The sequence below is a fragment of the Cyanistes caeruleus genome, chromosome 3 (genome assembly GCF_971803275.1).
Source record: "Cyanistes caeruleus chromosome 3, bCyaCae1.hap1.1, whole genome shotgun sequence".
Classification (NCBI taxonomy): domain Eukaryota; kingdom Metazoa; phylum Chordata; class Aves; order Passeriformes; family Paridae; genus Cyanistes; species Cyanistes caeruleus.
The window spans coordinates 85137163-85156499 of NC_141703.1; the positions used below are offsets into that span (position 1 = coordinate 85137163).

The 19337-nt window shown below is 43.7% G+C and overlaps 2 protein-coding genes across 5 annotated transcripts in view; one reads left to right on the forward strand and one right to left on the reverse strand.

The window, feature by feature from the left end:
- Window positions 1–12700, forward strand: CLNS1A (chloride nucleotide-sensitive channel 1A). Of its 2 annotated transcripts, none has more exons than XM_023922077.2 (7): window positions 1–355; window positions 3000–3136; window positions 5358–5465; window positions 6216–6326; window positions 6769–6942; window positions 9281–9365; window positions 11909–12700. In XM_023922077.2, exons 1-6 carry the CDS (start codon window positions 207–209, stop codon window positions 9346–9348), a joined length of 747 nt encoding a protein of 248 aa, XP_023777845.2. In that variant the 5' UTR covers window positions 1–206; the 3' UTR covers window positions 9349–9365; window positions 11909–12700. The 2 variants fall into 2 exon arrangements, 1 of the variants encoding a protein (XP_023777845.2); XR_015284897.1 differs by having other exon boundaries at window positions 134–355; window positions 9281–10345; window positions 10391–12700.
- AQP11 (aquaporin 11) overlaps window positions 8274–19337 on the reverse strand; it is a 20090-nt gene continuing 9026 nt past the window's right edge. Inside the window, exons 3-4 of one of the 3 annotated variants that reach the window (XR_015284896.1) lie at window positions 15684–16295; window positions 8274–10759 (exon numbers count right to left, since the gene is read on the reverse strand). Coding sequence is in view for 2 of the 3 variants with exons in the window: in XM_023922062.2 (XP_023777830.1) it covers window positions 16243–16295 (53 nt within the window). In the remaining variant the exon portion in view is untranslated. Of the gene's footprint in view, window positions 10760–14871; window positions 16296–19337 lie in introns of those variants that run through there. The other 2 variants (XM_086882365.1, XM_023922062.2) reach the window with 2 other exon arrangements.

The following is a 19337-nucleotide window of genomic DNA, read 5'->3' on the forward strand; positions in this document are numbered from 1 at the left end:
GTCCCGGGGCGGCGCCATCGCTGTCCCGGGGCGGCGCCATCGCTGTCCCGGGGCGGTGACATCGCTGTCCCGGGGCGGTGCCATCGCTGTCCCGGGGCGGTGACATCGCTGTCCCGGGGCGGTGACATCGCTGTCCCGGGGCGGTGACATCGCGTCCAGGGCGGAACCGCATCACAGAGCGGCGCGTTCCGCTTCCGGCGGCCGCGATGGTGGAGCAGGGAGGCGGCGGCGGCGCCATGAGCTTCCTCAAGCGCTTCCCGCCGCCGGCCGACGGTGTTCGCCACCAGCAGCCGGACACGGAGGCGCTGCTGGCGGGCCGCAGCCTGGGCGCCGGCACCCTCTACATCGCCGAGAGGTGCGGGGGACACGCGGGGCTGGGACCCCTCGGGGGCTGCCCGGGGCGGCTCTGAGGGGCCCGGGATGGCGGCTCGGGAGAAGGGGCCGTGATGTGAGGGAAGCTCTCAGGGGCTGTGAGGCTCTGCGGGGCGTCCCGCTGCTCCTGCTCGTTTTAAACCAGGCAAGAGGGAGCAGCACGGCCGGGGACCCGGCTGGCTGGGGCGTTCAGGGCCGGGCTGGATGGGGCTTGGAGCATCCTGGTCCCGTGGGAGACGTCCCTGCCCAGGGCAAGGGCTTGGAACGAGACAGCTGTAAGGTTCCTTCCCACCCAAACCGTTCTGTAAAACGCAGCGTGCTGGAGAAATGTGCGCTCGCAGCCCTGAACGCCAGTTGTATCGTGGGCCACAGCAAAAGCAGCGTGGCCAGCTGGGCAGGAGAGGAAATTGTGTCCCGCTGCTTTTGTGAGACCCCAGCTGGAGTGCTGTATCCAGCTCTGGAGTCCCCAACATAAGAAGGACATGGAAATCTCGGAGCAAGTCCAGCAGACACCACGAAGTTGATAAGGGGACTGGAGCACCTCTGCTATGAAGACAGACTGAGAAGGTTGGGGCTGTTCAGCCCGGAGAAGAGAAAGTTGTGTGGAGACCTCATGGCAGCCTCCCAGTATCAGAAGGGGCATGCAGGGAAGCCAGAGAGGGGCTCTTTGGCGGGAACTGTAGTGAAAGGACAAGGAGGAATGACTTCAAATTGAAAAAGAGCGTTATGTTGGTTATTAGGAGAAAATTCTTTACCATGAGTAGAGTGAGGCGCTGGCACAGGCTGCCCAGAGAAGCTGTGGATGCCCCATCCCTGGCAGTGTTCAAGGCCAGGTTGGATGGGCCTCTGAGCAGCCTGGTCTGGTGGGGGGTGTCCCTGCCCAAGGTAGTGGTTTGCAACTGGACGATCTTTCAGGTCTTTTCCAACCCAAACCATTCTATAATAAAACCACAGCAGCTCTTCTCTTTTGACAGGGGAGTAGATGGGGCTGTTGGGTTTCTGCTGTTAATAACTACTCTGGTTCTGTGAAGTCTTTCATGTTGCATTAGTCACGTGGAGACTGTTCTTACTAGGCAGAAATCAGTCTGGTTATTCTGGAAGATGTTATCTGAGCTCTTCATGGTCTTCTTTCGATTCTTCCTGCATTGTATAGCTCGGAGAGACAGCTTGATGATTAAAACAATGTAATTTTCTTTAACTATGAAAAGTACTCATAAAATATGCTACAATTGAAGAGCATTGTTGGAACAAAAACATAATTTAAAATGTACACTGAGGAGTGAATTGTCTTTTAAAAATCTCAGACTAGGAAACCTTTATGAAATGGCCAATATTGTCAGAGGAGTTTTTGCCCCACCTGAGCTTGTTAGTGCTGTGTTGGAGAGGAATCTCTCTTGAATTTTGTTCACTGTTTTATTTAGTTTGGTTACAACTAACAGGACTTCTGTTTGTAGGGTTATGTGCTCTGAGGACATGTAATGTTGAGTTTCCTTGTAAGTTGCTTTCAGTAGACTTTTGTGTGAGGCACCTACAGGTCTGCCAGCTTCCTCTCCAGGTGTTTCAAGTGCATCACAGAGCTTTCACCAGAGTCACTTGTTGGGATGAACAGAAAACACCAGTGTTTGCAGGAGTGCCATGGGAGAATGGGGCATCCAGGAGCTCAGTGTGGCTCTTGATCCATGTCCTGACTCAATCATCAGCTGTAAATATCGAGGACTGGACAGTTGGGGCTAGGAAATAAATTCTTTGCTCCCACTGCACTGCCTCTTGCTCTCAGCCAGATTTTCCAGGACAAGGAGTCTTCTGTGACCTTTCCATTGGTTTTGTCCCATCACAAAAGCTTGTGAATGCTGAGTTTTACACATGTTTGAGGTCTTGCTTTCTAGCCCTGAGTATTTCTGTTCACTGTGTGACATCATTGATTACAGGCACCCAAATCTAGTTTGAATTTGATTACTGAGTGTCTAGAAAGATGTTGATTGTTCTGATATGAAGGAGGCAGCATCCTGGTGATGATAACCTGTGCTGTCTCTTGCTGTGGTTAGGGATGACAGTGAAAGTGGGGAAAGCAGAGGTTATAGTACATAAGTTGTGAGTGGAGGAGTACCCATAACCTGTCTCTGCTGATCACACAACAGGCTGTTTTTCTACATCCAGGCTATACCCACATCAGGTCTATAATCCTCTAGAAATTATGACACTGGCTCGCCTTTCAGTGTACTCTTCGTCTTGGAAAACCACATTTAATAGCTCGAGTTACAAATCACAGTCTGAAACCTCTGTAGTTGTCTTTGGAATGATAGATATCTGCAGGGAGGAGAAAATGGTGAGACAAGGAGGGAAATTCAGCATTTAGTGCAAATGTGATAAAGCTGTGATGTGTTTAGGGTTCTTAGCTTCACATTCTTTAGGCAAAGGTGTCTTTTACCTCAGCCATCAGTTAATGCTGTTGCAAAGTCCTGTTCAGGCAGGTCTGGGACTGTGTATGCCTGCAGAGCAGGCCAAGTGCCTTGCCCACAAATACTCACTTTTTGGGATTGGTTTGCTTTTTTGCAGGCTTCAGTCAGGTACTGTGGATTCCTCTGTTAGTTTCTACCTTGTCTCTTCTTTTTCTCCTCCCTCATTAGTCGCCTGTCTTGGCTGGAAAACTCTGGGGTTGGCTTCTCCTTGGATTACCCCACCATAAGTTTACATGCCGTCTCCAGGGACCTCAGCGCCTACCCAAGGGAGCACTTGTACGTCATGGTGAACGCCAAGTTCGAAGGTGAGGAGTGTTGCTTGCTGCTCACACGCAGTCCTGAGTGACAGGATTTCCTTCTCAGAAGGAGGAAATGTTGATTTTAAGTAATTGCTTGTGTTTTCTTTTTTATTTTCCTGAAGGATAGTTATTTTAGAAGCACAGCTTTGCATTTGTTTGGAGTCACTTCTTCACACAGTTCTGCTCTCAGCTTGTGGCTGTGTACACTGAAGCTGCTGAGAATCAGTCCTGTGCTCTCTTACACTGTTTTAAACAATTTAGTTCCTCTGCCAGCCTCCCTGTGATTCCATCTTGAGTACATTTTTTTCTTTATTGAATTTATGTTAATGTTGATGCCCCCTCCAGGCTTGATGAATTCCTGCTGTTTCACAGCCAGGGAACTTTTCATTCATTTTCTCCCACAGCTTGGTTAAATACAAACAAGAAAAGACAATAGGTCATGTTACCAGGATTCAGTGAATCTTTTTAGATGGTCCACAAAACCCACCTTTTTGAGCATTCTTGCTTTGATGCAGAGAAAGCAAGCTTTCTGTTTCATTGTTTGTATGAAGATTGTATTTATATATATAAAAAGTTTTCTTCTGGCAGACCTGTTAATATTTTAAGTGTGTCAAAAACTGCCATCGCAGTTGAAGATTAAATGAGTGTTAGGTATTGAGCAGGTCTCCTTTTCCCCTTCATGCCTTATTGGTCATCACAGCTAAAGTTAAAATCTGGCATTTAATTTTTTTTTAGTGTATCCAGAAAGTAATGACAAGACTCTGAGGAGGTGGAGATGCTTTTAAGCTGTTAGTGTTCTTCATTATTTCTTTCTCTTATGTTACTAATGTTCTCTGACAGTCTATCACTACAAATAATAAGAGGACATTTGCATACACCTCTTGGTTCCTCTTCCTCATTTTCCTTTAACTGTGGTTATTTTGAAGTAAAAAGAGCCTCATCTGAAGATAGATACTGTTGGTAGCTTTTAATTCATTCTGATGATGACATTTGAAAATATGGATATTCTGTGAAAGCCTTTATCTAGAAATCTTTAATAGACTGACTTTTTAATGGGTATTTTTTTGTGGGTATATTTTTTAGTGTATTAACCCTGCCTACAGTAAATCTTCCACAGCAGGTAGATTTTACTTTCCAAAGTCTAGCCCTGGCCTGCAGTTTTAACTGCTGAATAGCATTAAACCTTTCCACTTAGTTGGCTTCAGCAGTCTTCATTCTCAGTTGTGCAGGGTACATTGCGTTCTTCCTCTGAAAGTTTTGCATGTGCTCTCTGTGTGTTTGTGCCTTGTGCTCGCCCCTTTTTAGAAAAAGGCACTCAGAGGTTGACTGCATTGAAAACAAAGAGCTGGACTCAGCAGTAACAAGCTGTGCCTGCGGGTGTCAGTGGGAAAAGAACTGGATAGCTTCCTTGCACACTTCATTTTTGGGGCAGCTGGCTGGCAGCTTCTTGGCATCTTTGTATTCTTGGTGGTGCCAGTTTTGTGTGTGATAAAAACGACTCTCAGTGGAACAGCCTCTTCTCCTGTAGAAAATAATTGTGCACTTTTGAGGCTGTCAGTGCAGCATCCCCAGCCCCAAAGTGAAGAACTGCAGCCTTTTTTTTGTGGGGTTTTATTCACAGAAAGTGAAACACCACACTGATGCTTATTTATTCATGTACAAGGCATACGGAAGTAAGGGAGCACTGGAGCTGTCACTGGTTCTGGGTGCACTTCTGACATCTTGCTGGCTGACTAGGAATGTTGGAAATGGAGCAGAGATCCTTTGCACATGTCAGGGGCCCCTGTGAGGGGCCACACTGGAAGCTAGCTGATTTTGTGACAATAACGTTAAGGATCCATAAATAATCCATGTGATTTAAAAAATGATAACAACTGTGAATTGGGGGGTTTTGAGCGCTGTTGTTTCTAATAAGAATCTGGAAATTTTCCTGAAAGACTTGAATACATTGTGTTACCAGTACAGAAATCTTTACTCCTTAAGTTATAAACACAATTTTCATATGTGTTGCAAGTGTTGTTGAGGTGCTGTGGGAGGGTTTTATATATCCATGTGGGCCTTGGAGTCTCATGGGGTTTTTGGGAGAATGGAGTGAAGGTTTTGTGCCTCTCTTAGGTTGTTTCTGATTTGACTGTGTGTGTGTTCCTGACAGAATAAACAAATGTGACTTTTTTTTTATTACTACAAAATAAAGATGTTTCTTTCCAATACTTTCAACTTTTTAAAGAGGACACAAAAGAGGCTCCCATGACTGAAGGGGAGGAGGATGACGGTGATGATGATGACGTTGAACCGATTGCAGAATTCAGATTCGTACCCAGCGACAAATCAGCCTGTAAGTGCAAATGGGAATTGTGCAAATGTGAATTTAGCTGTTACTTCGAAGTCCCAGTTACATGTGGAAGACACTTGGGTGTAGAGATGTAAATACCATGATCCTTCAGTGTCCTTCTCCAGTGACTTGATTCCTGTGTGCTGGAAAGAACAAAGCAAATTGTTTTATCTGGCTTGAAAATGGACTCTTTCAAGCAGCTGCTTCTCAAGGAAAATTCCAATGCTTTAAAATACGAATTGTTGAGTATTTATGAGATTATCCACACAAAGTGGATTATCTCATTTACAGAGAATATGTATGGGAAATGTCTTTTTAATTAGAAATTCAGTGATGTTTGAGTCAGTGACAATTTCATTAAAAAACATGCTAATGCCCTGACACTACCACTGGAAAGCTGTCATATCCTGTCCAGTGTGGAGCTTACAGTTGGATTCAAGTTTTAGAATCTGATGGATAGAGATGCTGCAAGGATTCCTGCAGTAGGTAATCACAGACAGAATTGTCCAGAGATAAACCTTTATCATCAATGAAATAATGCAGAAGTGCTGTTAAGAAGCACCAGGCTGGATCTCTGAAACCTGATTTGTTTCTTACATGGCTTCTGGCTTGTTGGATGATGTTTTCAAACACAAATTCAGTTGTGGTTCTGCTACAGGAATATTCTCACTCCCTCTGATCACTCGGGGTGGGGTTTCTTGCCTGCTGCTTTGAGGTGTTGGTGGAGGTTTGTGATTACTTGTGTTCCTGCAGTGGAAGCCATGTTCTCAGCGATGTGTGAGTGCCAGGCCCTGCACCCAGACCCAGACGATGAGGACTCAGACAACGATTATGAAGGGGACGAGTACGATGTTGAGGCCCGCGGTTGGTAACAGTTTCTTCTTTTGAAATACCTGCCAGCACTTGGATATCTGGTATCTGTCATAATTGTTTATTACTCATCTTGCCTAAACACCCCTTTTGTCACAGGCACAGTATAGAAATTCATAAATCTGCAGAAAACCTGTAGTTTAGCTGTTACAAATGACAGGAATTCAGCAAAAGCATTGTTCTGGCTCTCCAAAGCCCACAGACACAAAAAGCAGCCTTTCCTGTTCCCAGTGTCTGTCCTAGCCCAGGTTCAGTGCCTGTGTTGCTGTGTGGTCAGTTCATATTGCTGTGTGTATTCTGTACCTGATGTAAGCAGCTTTTTAACCTCAGTCAGTCAATTTGAGCATAAATTGCTCAGCTGCTGCCCTATTCCTCTACCTCTGCATATTTCTGGCTCCTAAACTTAGGTCTGGTAAAGATGACCTTGTCTTTGCAGAGCTAGAACAAGGAGACATCCCAAGCTTTTACACATACGAAGAGGGATTGTCGCATTTAACCGCAGAAGGCCAGGCCACGCTGGAGAGGTTAGAAGGCATGTTAGCCCAGTCTGTCAGCACCCAGTACAACATGGCTGGAGTGAGAACAGAGGACTCCATAAGGGAGTTTGAAGGTAAGACATGCTTTTGTTTTACTAAAGAATATGTCTTCATCAGTGGCACAGCCAGCGGGATCGAGTGCACCCTCAGCAAATTCGCAAATGACACCAAGCTCAGGGGTGCAGTTAACACTCCAGAATGATGGGATGCCATCCAGAGGATCCTGGAAAACCTGAGGAGTGGGTCCATGGGAACCTCATGAGGTTCAACAAAGCCAAGTGCAAAGTGTTGCACCTGGATTGGGGCAGCCCCCGGTATCAACAGAGGCTGGGAGACGAAGAGCAGCCCTGCCAAAAAGGATGTGGGGGTGCTGGTGGATGAAAAGTTGGACATAACCTGGCAATGTGCACTCACAGCCCAGAACACTAGACATGTCCTAGGCTGTGCCCAAAGCAGCGTGGCCAGCAAGGCAAGAGAGGGAAATCTGCCCCTCTGCTCCACTCTGGTGAGACCCCACCTGGAGTGCTGCATCCAGCTCTGGGTCCTCAGCATAATAGGATGTGAACCTAATGGAGTGAGTCCAGAGGAGGTCATAAAGATGATCAGGAGTCTGGAGCACCTCTGCTATGGAAACAGGCTGAGACAGTTGGGGTGTTCAGCCTAGAAAAGAGAAGGTTCTGGGGAGACCTTACTGAGGCCTTTCAGTACTTAAAGATGGAGACAGACTTTTTTTTGTAAGGCCACTTGCTATAGGACAAGGGGGAATGGCTTCAAACCAAAGGAGGGGAGATTCAGATGATAAAAGGAGAGTTTTTTATGATGGGGGTGGTGAGCCACTTGCCCAGAGAAGCTGTGGATGCCCAGCCCTGGAAGTGTTCAAGACCAGGCTGAATGAGGCTTTAAGCAAGTCTAGTGGGAGGTGTCCCTGCCCATGGCTGCAACGTCCCTTCCTACCCAAACCATTCTGTGGTTCTATGATATGAAAGTGGTGATTCTCTAATTTGGCTAATCCGTAAAGCAGGACTGAGCAAGTGTGATGCCATGGGTGATACTCCCTGCAGAAGGTGAGGGACCACCCACATGCCTATGGGCACCCTGTTGCCTGCTGTGGATTGAGGGCTGCTCTGTTAAAGACAGAACTTCAGTGTTCAGAGCACTTGATTCTTCTTGGTATGCTTTCCTCTAAGAGTGGTGAAGTTGATTTAGGATTAAAAAAAACCCTAAACTTGTCAGTCTACACTAGGGTTAGAAAGCAGTTTCTAATCTAAATGAGTTGCAGTTTTTATTTGGGTTTTGATTTTGTTTTTGTTTGTTTTTTTTTCCCTAATACCTTAAATTATAAGCCAACAATTATCTTAACAGAATTAAGGGTGAATTCTGAATCATTCAAACACACTTAAACAGATTTATTAAAAAAGATCTATTTTTTTATTAAATATGCTGTCTTTTAATTCTATTGATTGTGTGTATTTAAGGAGTAAAATTTCTTTTTTGTTGATCTGACTTTGCAGACTCTGTCTTTTCTGTGCACTGTTTTCACTAGAGCAATACATTATCTGGGAGAAGAGCAGGGGAAGTAGTTCAGTAGCATTGCTTCTTTTTTATATATAAGTTGCTTTTTATATGCCCTCATATTTTTGAAAGATGGAAAATGATGCAGCAGTTGTGGATTTCTAGAAAATAACTAATTTGTTCTCATCTGCAGGGAGAGGTTTTTAATCTTGTTTTGTTAGTTGTTTTCATGGTTCTCTTTGTTCTGCAATTTTGAATAAATTTATGTAAAGAGAACCACAGGTGATAGGCTCCTGTTTCAGCAGTGCCCTTTGAAAATTTAGTCAGGTGTCTGAATCCCAAAATTCCAGAAATGAATATAAATTGAACACCAAGTGTGCCACGTGTTTCAGAGTAATTTTCTTCAGTTTTGTTTACTTTCCTAATCTTATTTGCTACAGTATTGCTGCTTGGCTTTCTGTAATTCTAAGTATCCCCAGGGTTCGGTTTCAGAGTTACTTTATTTTTAGACATTGTAGCATAGGGCAATCTTTCCAATGATTGTTTCAGAACAGGATACAGCCTCTTTCTGCTAAAGTTATTCAAAGGAATCTTGACATTTGTTACACCTGAATTTCATTTAAAACATGAATAGTTAAAATCCCGTGTTTAAGGCCCAATAATAAGACTGGGTGAGAGGAGGTTGTAGGAAGCGGTGACGTCTTTAAATGGCTGGCCAACAGTGCTGGAGCAAACAGAAGCTTGTGAGCTCATCGGTGTTTCCTTAGGCCGCTTTCAGAAGTTCAGTGAAGGGGTTTTCTGTCCTGGCCACCTCTTGTCAGCAGAGGGCACCCGCTGTCTTTCCCGTGAAAACATCATCCCTCATCCGCTTGTTTACGGAGCACTGGCTGTTTTTTTCAGATGGGATGGAGGTGGACGTAGCACCGGTAGTTGCTGGACAGTTTGAAGACGCTGAAGTCGATCACTGAGGAGGACAGGAGTTGCTGTAAGTTCTTCTGATTCCTCACATCAATGTTTTTCAGTCCTGCAGAGCCTTCCCTCTCTGTAATTTGGGTAATGTTTGTGATCCTACAGGAAGTGTCTCATGATACCAGGATGATGGTGATATAGAAGAAGGAAAAGGGAGCTGGAGTTATCACAAATGTAGAAAGATGTTTAATGATCTGTGCTAAAATGCCTATTGGCATAAACTGTTACCCTGCAGAGGCAACCTGCATGGATGTGCCTGTCTGGAAGACAGGCCAGCCTTTTAGTTGATTTAAGAATTGTCTGCTCTCAAAGGCTCTTAGATGCTGATCTATGAATGCTGGAGGCATCCCTGGGAAGTTACTGTCTTTAGTGTCTGTTGTTTTGCCCGTAGTGTGTAGGACTTCCCAGGCTGTTCAAAGGGGCAGGACGCTTCATAGCACTGCAAGTCCAGCTCTTCCTTTATTGTAAGCAGCGCAGGAGCAGTTCCTGGTAAAGTTACAGAGCTATCTGGATGGGATTGCTGTCAGGAGTGAGCAACTTAGAGACAACGCCCTGCTCAGGTGGTTATGCTAGAGTGATCCCTTGTCTTCCATCACCTGTTTTTCTCCTCCTAGTAACATTACAAGATGTGCCAGTGTTTCCTTGGTGGTGCTGGGAAGGAGAGGAAGAACAGCTTTTTCTGGGAGTGTCTGTAAAGATGCACGGGCACAGTGGGATTGTGATGCCACCTTGGCTTCAGCTCACTAGTGCTCAGTCTGTACATGCTGCCAAGTGGTGTTGTGTTGTACCAGCTCTTCTGTCTCAGACGGGAGACTGACAGCTCTTACCTTAAAGTGAGTGTCCAACTATCCCACTTGAAATGCCAGAGAGAGCAGCTGTGGAGCAGACAGCCAAAAGCTCAGGGGAGGAAGGAGGAAAGGGACACAAAAAGGAGTGTGACCCACTGAAAGAAAAGTGTGAAAGTAGTTGATTAGGGATTACAGTGTCACAAAGAAAGTCTGCAGTCCCCGAGGAGGGCAGCTGTGTAGGGGTGCTGCACAGCTGCATTCCTCCTCTGTTGCTTATTTTTCTTTGCTGCTGCAGTTCTGAAAGTCTCAGAGTAGCCTTGTGTTCTCTTACTGACCTCCACCACTGCCACTGCTCCTGAACTGGTATTTATTGTCTAGTGCAAGAGCTCAAACTTCTGTAGTAGCATTTCTACCCTAGGAAGGACTTTGAAGAACAGAGAGTTCTTAAAAAAAAAATCTGTATACTGGTCGTCCTGCTATTGGATGGTCCTCCAGTTTGGTAAAGGACACAGGTAAGAATCAGAGAAAAACCTTTAGCTGTAGATCAGGTGCCTCTTAGTAAGCAAATGGAAATTTAGGCTCTGATGACTCCATCTCCAAGATTACTTCGGTCGATGGATTACTGAAAAAGAAAAATCACGCTGTTTTAAAATACAAATTTGACTGCTTTATCTATTATCCTGGTTAAAATTTAACTGTATTAAGGAGAGTTAGTAGTTGATAGCAGATCTCTAAGAAGCCTGAAAGTGCTTGTGGAAGTGTTGTAGACTGTTCTTCTAGAAAAGGACAAATACACCCAGTAAGAAGTAGTGTTGGTTAGTGGAATTATTGCTCTGCCTGCTGTGGTACAGCATATGGCTGTGGGAGGTGAATGCTGTGAGAGGTGACTGGAGATTTTCTCCTCTGCTTCTGCGTGTGCTGATCACAGCTAAGGGGCTGATCCCTGTCAGAGCAGATCAAGTGACCTGCACGTGCTGTGTCAGGTGCTGCAGTGATATCACTCCAGGTAGCAGTTTGCGATGGCCCTTTTTAGAGTAACCCCCAGCCTGAGTGTGTGGATGTAATTTATGGAAGTTTAGGAATCTAGGCTCTAAGGCAGCAATAAAGAACTGAAGGTAGAAGGTGACAAGGACAGCTCTTGGAGGTCTGTGCTAATCACCCTGCTCAGAGGATGGCTTGGCTCTACACTCAAGTATGTAGGGGTGGAGAAGGAGCATGTTGTGATCTCGTGGGTACTCCATGCAGCAGCTTGGCCCTTTTAACCTCCTGAACTGCAAAATGATCTACAGGAATATCTTGTTGGTGATCCCTTAGAGAGCAGTGTGCTGCCCTGCCTCCCAAACAATGCCTTTGTGTGATGCTCCTGTTGCATGCCACCCAAATGAGATGTGACAGTCCCCTGCTGAAGCTCCTGGAAGACTTGCTGGCAGTTGGTGCAGGACATTTCCAGTGCTGCTGCAATAAGTGGTGTTTTGTCTGTGGCATCACGAGGCTGCAGCAATTGTTCTGATGCAACTGGTGTGTCTGCATGTGGGTGCAGCAGGGTCTGCCAGGGCACCCTGGTCCCTGCTGTGAGCACATGCTGTCCTTAGCTGACCTGAGTTAGAGCTGCTGCCAAAGGCAAAGATGCTCAGCTCTTCTGAAAATTCATGGGCTTGTAGTAAAATGTGGTCCTCTGACTGCAACAAACAGATAGCTACTACTCTGTGATGCTTAATAACCTTTTATTTTAATGCCAATTATGTAAACTTGGGTGTCTTGTGTCTTTCAGATTCCTCTTGTGGCACTTGCAGAATAAGCTGTAAAACCGAAGGCATTGCAGTGACTATCGGGTGTTAACCTTTCTTTTAATGACCTAAGTTTAGACATCTAGGTCTGTAAATGCTTGTAGAGATGTTTAAAGCAGGGTTTGACATTTGTGACCACTATGGGGTTATTTAAAAAAACAAAATAAACAAAAACAATAAAACCTCTTGCATCTAACACTTGAATGGGGCTAATCAGGGGTCATTTCATAGAATCACAGAATGATTTGGGTTGGAACAGACCTTAAAGATCATCTGGTTCCAACCCCACCTGCCATGTGCATGGACGCCATTGAGATCTGGTTGGTCAAGACCCCATCCTAACCTGGCTGTGAACACTTCCAGGGATGGGGCAGCCACAGTCTCTCTGACCAAACTCTGGCCTTTTAAAGAAGTCTTTGTAGGAATTCTTGGACTTCAGAAAAAAACCTGTAAGTAGAACAGAATTTTGGACTGTCCTAGAATTTTCCATATTTTTTTACCTGTCATTGACTCTGGAGTAGAAATGGGAATAGAAATGTTCCGACTGAAAGGAAATAGGGTTGGCCAAGGATTAAAGGAAAAGCTAAATTAAAACCCCCTTGAGTAATTGGTTTTATCATTTCAGTGCTATGCCTTTCATTTCTCTGAGAGCTGAGCTTGGGTGGTAGAGGAGATGGAATAAAGGCTGTAAGGTCCAGACAAAAAGAACTGTTTTGTGTCTTTGTATTAAATGTTAACATTGTTAAATAAACTAAGATTTTTGTATCTCACAACCAGCTCACTGTTGCAGTTCTCCCTCCTTTACTTCAGCAAGCAGCTTGAGCCCTTGAGTTTCAGAACTTTCTTCTGTAAAAAAAAATCTTCAGCGAAGCCAAAGACATTTTCATCATTGACGTGGATGTGAGGATAAAAGGGCAGAGCATTTGCAGAGTATGCCTGTGACAGAGTTAGTCAGACACATCCCAAATTTAGGAACCCAGCTTTAGATTGGCAAGATCTTGTTCCTGCTGGAGCTTTTCCTGTTTTATCTCTCTGTGGGGTGGTGATTTTGCCACTGGGAAATACCAGCAAATTCAGGTTGCTCCTCTCTTCTTCCAGTATTGAAATGAAAGTCTGGACCAAACTTCCTCCGTTCTCTTTCACTTTGAAGTTGAACTGTGATTTTTTTGGGGGTGGAGGGGAGGGTGAGGTATTGCTGTGTTGGTATATGAACAGTTTACTGGCCCTACACTCTGCTTACACTTTAGGATGTGATTTGGTTCCAAGGTACATGGCAATTATAACCACTCTTCGCTGAATATTGGCTAGGAATGCCAGTCAAATTAGGGATGTCTTAACAGTGCAGTGAACCATGACAGCTGAAAAAATGAGGTAGTCGGCATGTTATGCAACAAGACATTCTACAGGAATGTCTTTACCAGCCCCTTTGTATACATACAAACTGTTCACGTGAGTGTGTGCATGTTTTTGTTAGGGATTCAGAGTTACAAAGGAGGATACAGAGTTGATGTTTGATCCAGAGCACTGGCGTTTGGAGAATCTTGGCATCCTGAGATTTTGGGACAGGTAAAACTCTTAATTGGCACAAAAATTGAGCCAAAAGGCTCATTGAATTCTAAGTCACCATTCACTGTTGAAGCAGACTGGTGGGGTTCACTAAGGTGTGTGTAAATCAGAGTTGGAGTGGTGTTTCTGTTGTTTTGCACGTTAAATGGCAGCCCATTACATACCCTGGCAGATGGGCAAGGTTAACTCCAGGGCAGCTGGGCTGTTCACTGCTCCTCACCACATCCAGAAGAGAATTTGTGTTGTAGTAATGTGGAGATCCAGGAGCAGACATCTTGTAATGCTTCCAGTCAAATCAATGGAACAAGGCTGATTTAGGTGAGGTGTAAACAAACCTGCATGAATGCTGAAGGTAGCATTGAGAAGTGTCTAGTGGATTGACAAGTTTTATTTTCAATAAAACTTTTGCATTTAGTCTGTGTGTTAGTGTTCTGGACTTCATAAGCATTCGTTACCTCAAATGTAAAATACTCATTTTTGCCTGCACTACCAAAATCAGTTAAATTCTTCAGTTCCTAGCTTAAGGGTTTTTTTCATTATTTCTGCTGCTTTTGTTTTTATTTTCTTTTGTTTTGCATTAATTTAGTCAATTTAAGACTTATCTAATTCCTAGTGATTTTTTTTAAAAAAAATGTGCATTCCAGTGCCTATAAATACAGCAACTACTTGTTAATCACCCAGATTTGTACCAATTTCTTTTAAACTATATTTTGTGCCAAAATAAACAAGCCAGACATGGAGAAGTCAGATCTGATCTGACCTCTTCACTTTATGGACTTTGGTTTTGCAGGCCATCAAAAATGGATGTAGATGGATGTGGAAGTAGGGCCTCTAATCTAACAAATCTTGCTTGGCTCTAGGTTTGTATATCTGCTTTCTCTTTTCTTTGTCTATTTTTATGCTCTTTAAGGTTTATTTTTGAGACCTCTATCCTGTGGGCTCCATGGGTTCAGAGGAGACATCACGTCATGTAGATTTTGAAAGACTTGTTTCCATAAGACACGAGGTGAAAAAGTGGGGGGATAAAGTTTTTAGGTATGGATCACTATAAAAGGAGGTAAAAGAGACAGAAAACACTAAAGCAAGAAAGGGAAGGTAGAAACCCCAAAAAAGATCTGTTTTAGAAGCAGAACAAGGTATAAAAATATGTATTTTTTCAGGCTCAGTGTGCTGGTGTGTGGTCCATGCCATGGAGAGTTTTAACAAGGACAAGTTTCTTTGGTAGATCCACTCACACTATGGTCAAAGAGCTGCTGAATGATAAACCAGCAGTTCTATTTATCTTCATCATAATAGCAGGCTCATTTTTTTTATTATTAATAACTGAATACAGGGTCATGGATAGGACTCTTATATGTAAAGCACGTTTTGACTGATTCAATTTTCACAATCTTATAGGTAGTATTGATTTAATTTGCACAATCTTATAGGTAGCTTGGAAAAATAAAATGAGAAAAGATTTTATTGCAACAAGGAAGAAATTACATGGAAATATTTCCTTCCCAGACTTGCAAAAAAGATAGCTGACAATAGTAGCTGTTAAAGACTTCATCGGTTTACTGTGAAAAAAAACCCATTTTGATTCCCTTTGCTTAAAATATGGTTTGTAAGGTGACTTGGATGATGAGGTGAGGGATACAATACTGAGATCTTTGTAGAATTTGTTAACCATCTCTTCTTTCAGACCAAGTAGCCATATAAAAAACAAAAAAAACCTGAATTTACTCTTGAAATTGAGAAATATATTTTGGCATGTTTAGAAATTAAGCTGCAGCCAGAAGAAACCTTGTGCTAGTAACAGAGCTTCAGAGGTAGTACCCATCAGTGGTGTTTGCCTCAGCTGAGGCTATAAAGGCATGCTTGTCTATGTCACTTTTCTGTAGTTTTTCTCTCTGTTATTCTCCTGCACTGCAGATTCATTTGTTTTTTAAAGAAGTTGGGAAGAGCTACATAAAATCAAGGACAAATTGAGTACTGCATGATTCATCCCTATATACCATGTCTATGTGAAGAGGCAGCAGTAGTTGCTGATAAAAAGTAGAGGGTTTTGCCTAAAATGCCATTTGATGTGTGTGTCTACAGAATTTTATGGTATTTTATTACTGCTTTTTCCAACCAAGGTAAACATTCAACAATCTCCAATGGAACAGGATGGGACAGAGCCTTCCTGGAAGAAGGCAAGGGGTTACTTACCTGCACTCAGGTATTATTAAAACAATGTTGGTCATACAGACTTTTAATTTTGGTGTAGGGTGCCTCTACAATACAGGGGTGGATACTCTTCTAGGAAATAGTGTATCCTTTCTTGCTCTCAGAGGTAGGTACATGGTAAGTAGGAATATGATGAAGTCAATATAAGAAATCTTCAGCTCCCTTTTTGCAGAGGGGCCTTCAATGGGAAGAAATCAAATAAAATCAAACCTTGAAAGGACGGTATCTCTCTAAAATTAGTTTTGCATGCTAATAAAGGTCAGCAAATGGCACTTATGGCTAAAGTGACAAAGTCTGTGTTTTAACAGTCCTTCACATGGCTTAACTGAAAATGGTGGCAGATATTCCCAAAATTCCAAAATGCATTTACAAAATTATTACTTGAATACAAAGTGGTAAGTCAAATATTTCAAACATGAAATCTGAAAATACAGCATAAAGATGGCATGGAAGTCTGTCAACAGTTCTCTGAAAGCTTTATGTCTGCAGATGTTGAAAATATTTTTGAATGTAGTGCTCCCAAACTTCAGGATTTGATGTCTCAAGATACCTGAGGAAAGATTTCATCCCATATAAAAGCCACAAGTATTGTACCTGAAATGAGAAGTTACAGAAAGGACCTTTATTCAAATGCATTTGAGGACACAGTACTGGTATGGAAAATAAACATTACATTCAAATATTTGAGTGTCTAACACTACAGCAGGGACTGCATCAGTACTTTCTGCAAAGGAAGCTTCAACAGGCCATGTAAGTGTTCCCTGTGAGTTAATAACCTTGTTTTCCTTAGTATGGTTAATTCTTTGATCTGTGAAAGCCAAGCCAAAGGCAGAGAGTTTGGCTGGGTGAATCCAACATGGGCACCTTCCTATTCCTGATCAGGGCTCCTTTCTTTGTAGCTGAATGTATAAATGACTGAACCAGCAGCTTAACCTCCATCCCTCACCTGAGTTTGTTAGCTATGTCTGTTTTGATAACCACATGATTTTTAGGTGCTGCCAAGTGGGTATAGGATAGTGGGCTGTTTTGAAGATCATTCTCATTTTGGGTTTATTCTGAAGTTGAAAAAAATAGTAACATTTGATATAGTGTACAATTCTCATAAAGAAACTTCTCTCTCAAGTTGGAAGGGACCTATAAATCCAAAGAGCATCCAAATTTTACTATGACCTTTACTGCAGGGTAAAAAAATCAGTTTATTTTTTCAGAGATGAAGAAGAACCTGCTTGATGGTGTTGCCCACACATAAGCTTGTATTTATGAAACTTCTTAGATCACCAAAAAAAAACTTATTGGAAGGGGTTCTGTTTAGTCCAGTCTGTCACTCAGTGCAGAATTTTGCCTGTGTTGGGTGGGTCAGTGAGGCTTTCCCTGGCTAAGTCCCAAAAACCTCAAAGCTGGAGACTGTAGCATTTCTCCAGGAAACTAATTTCAGTGTTGCTGCACACTTCCTCCTGAATGTTTTCCTGGAGTCTAAGCTGAACTTCCCATGCCCCAGTTCGTGGCCTTGCTGTTACTTGTTGCCAAAAAGAATGGTTAATCTCTTGTAACTACTCTTGAAATAATGCTTGACTGTGCTTAAAACAGTCACTTTCATCTTACTTTTGCAGCCTGGTTCCCTCAGCCTTCCCTCTCAGATCAGGTACTCTAGGCCCTTTATCATCTTGGTGATCCTCCACTGCCTGGATCCTGTTTTTTGATATGTTCCTCTTGAACTGGGGGACTCCAAACCACCCATGTTCCAGATGTCACCTCACAAGCATTGAGCAGAAGGAGGCAATAATCACAGAATCAATTCATTTGGAAAAACCCTGTGAGATCATGGAGTCCAATCTGTGACCAAAAACCATGTCAATAGACCATGGCCACTGAGTGCCACATCCAGTCTTTCCTTAACCAGTTCTAGGAACAGTCACTCCACCACCTCCCTGGGTAGATCTTTCCAATATCTAATCATGTTTTTGGTGACAAAATTCGTCCAACCTAATCCTCCCCTGGCACAGCTTATGCCTATGTCTTCTCATCCCATCTTTGATTGCCTTGGAGAAGAGACTGACACCTCCCTTACCCCAGCTGGAGCCTCCTTTCAGGTGTTTGTGGAGTGATACAGTCCTCCCTGAGCCTCTTCTCCAGGTTAAACAACCCCAGCTCCCTCAGCCACTCCTCACAGGACTTGTGCTCCAGACCCTTCACCAGCTCTGTTGTCCTCTGGACCCGCTCCAGCACCTCAGTGTCCTTCCTGAACTGAGGGGCCCAGAACTGGACACAGCACTGATCAAGGTGTGGCCTCAGCTGTGCTGAGTACAGGGGGACAATCACTTCCCTGGTCTTGCTGGCCACACCATTGCTGATACAGGCCAGGTGCCTTTGACCTTGGCCACCTGGACACATACTGGCTCATGTTCAGCTGCTGTCAACCAGCACCCCCAGGTCCCTTTCCTCTGAGACAATTTCCAACCACTCTGACCCCACCCTGTAGCCCTGCATGGGGCTGTTGTGGCCAAAGTGTAGGACCGAGCACTCAGTCTTGTTGAATCTCATGTTGCTGGTCTCAGCTCACTTCTGCAGCCTGTGGAGAACCCTCTGCAGAGATGCTGATCCCAAATTGCTGAATTGTGCTTTGTCTTGCAGAGAGACCAAACTGTTGTGAACAAACTTCAATTCAGGTCACTGTTAAACATATTGTGGAGTATGAACTCCCAGTTCTGACACCAGCATAGTCTGCATGGTATTGGCCACCAGCCAGGTGTCAACCCATTGATTGTGACATTTTGAGGTCAGTGGTTTAGCCAATCTTTATTCCATCTAACAGTCCTTTTGTGTGACCCCGCTTTGAACCAAGAGCACTGTGGAAAGTGGTATCAAAAGCTTTACTGAAGTGAAGGTATGCTACATCCCTGCTTCTTCCTCACTGCTACATGCATTCATCACAGAAAGCAGCCAAGGTGGTCAAGCATGGATTACCTTCACTAAATCTATGCTGACTGTTCCTGTGTGTATCTTTGTATTGTTTAAATGGTTGGAAATGGAAATTCCAAGACTAGATATTCCATTATCTTCCCACTGACTGATGTGAGACCAACTAGCTTATGGTTCCCTGGCTTCTCTCTCCTTCTCAAAAGCGGGAATAGCATTAGCACATTTCCCATTGGCAGGAACTTCCTCCAACTGCTCTAACTTCTCATAAATGACGGACAATTCCAACATTGGACAACTCTACCTTAATTTCTAGGTGAATCCCACTAGAGTCAATGGATTCACAGTCACATATGTTGTTCCTATTTATTGTTCCCTATTTATTGCTTCCTTTCCAAAACCTTACTGATTTACATAGGGGTTTGGGAGCAAATTTTGCTTGGGAAGATTGAGCGGTACCTCAGCCTTTTCCATGCCATCCACTGATGGACCTGCATTTTCTCTGGATTTTTTTGTCATTAGTATATTTGTAACTCTTCATGTCCCTGCTCTTAGTTCCAGCTGAGCTCTAACCTTCCTGACTTTGTTTCCAAGTGCCTGTGCAAAGCTCTTATACTCCTCCTTTGCTGTCCCAGTTTCATCTTCTTACATGTTCTCCTTTGTTGTAGGGAAGCTCTTTGTCCAAATTCCCAGTATAACACTATGTGACAGATTCCTTCT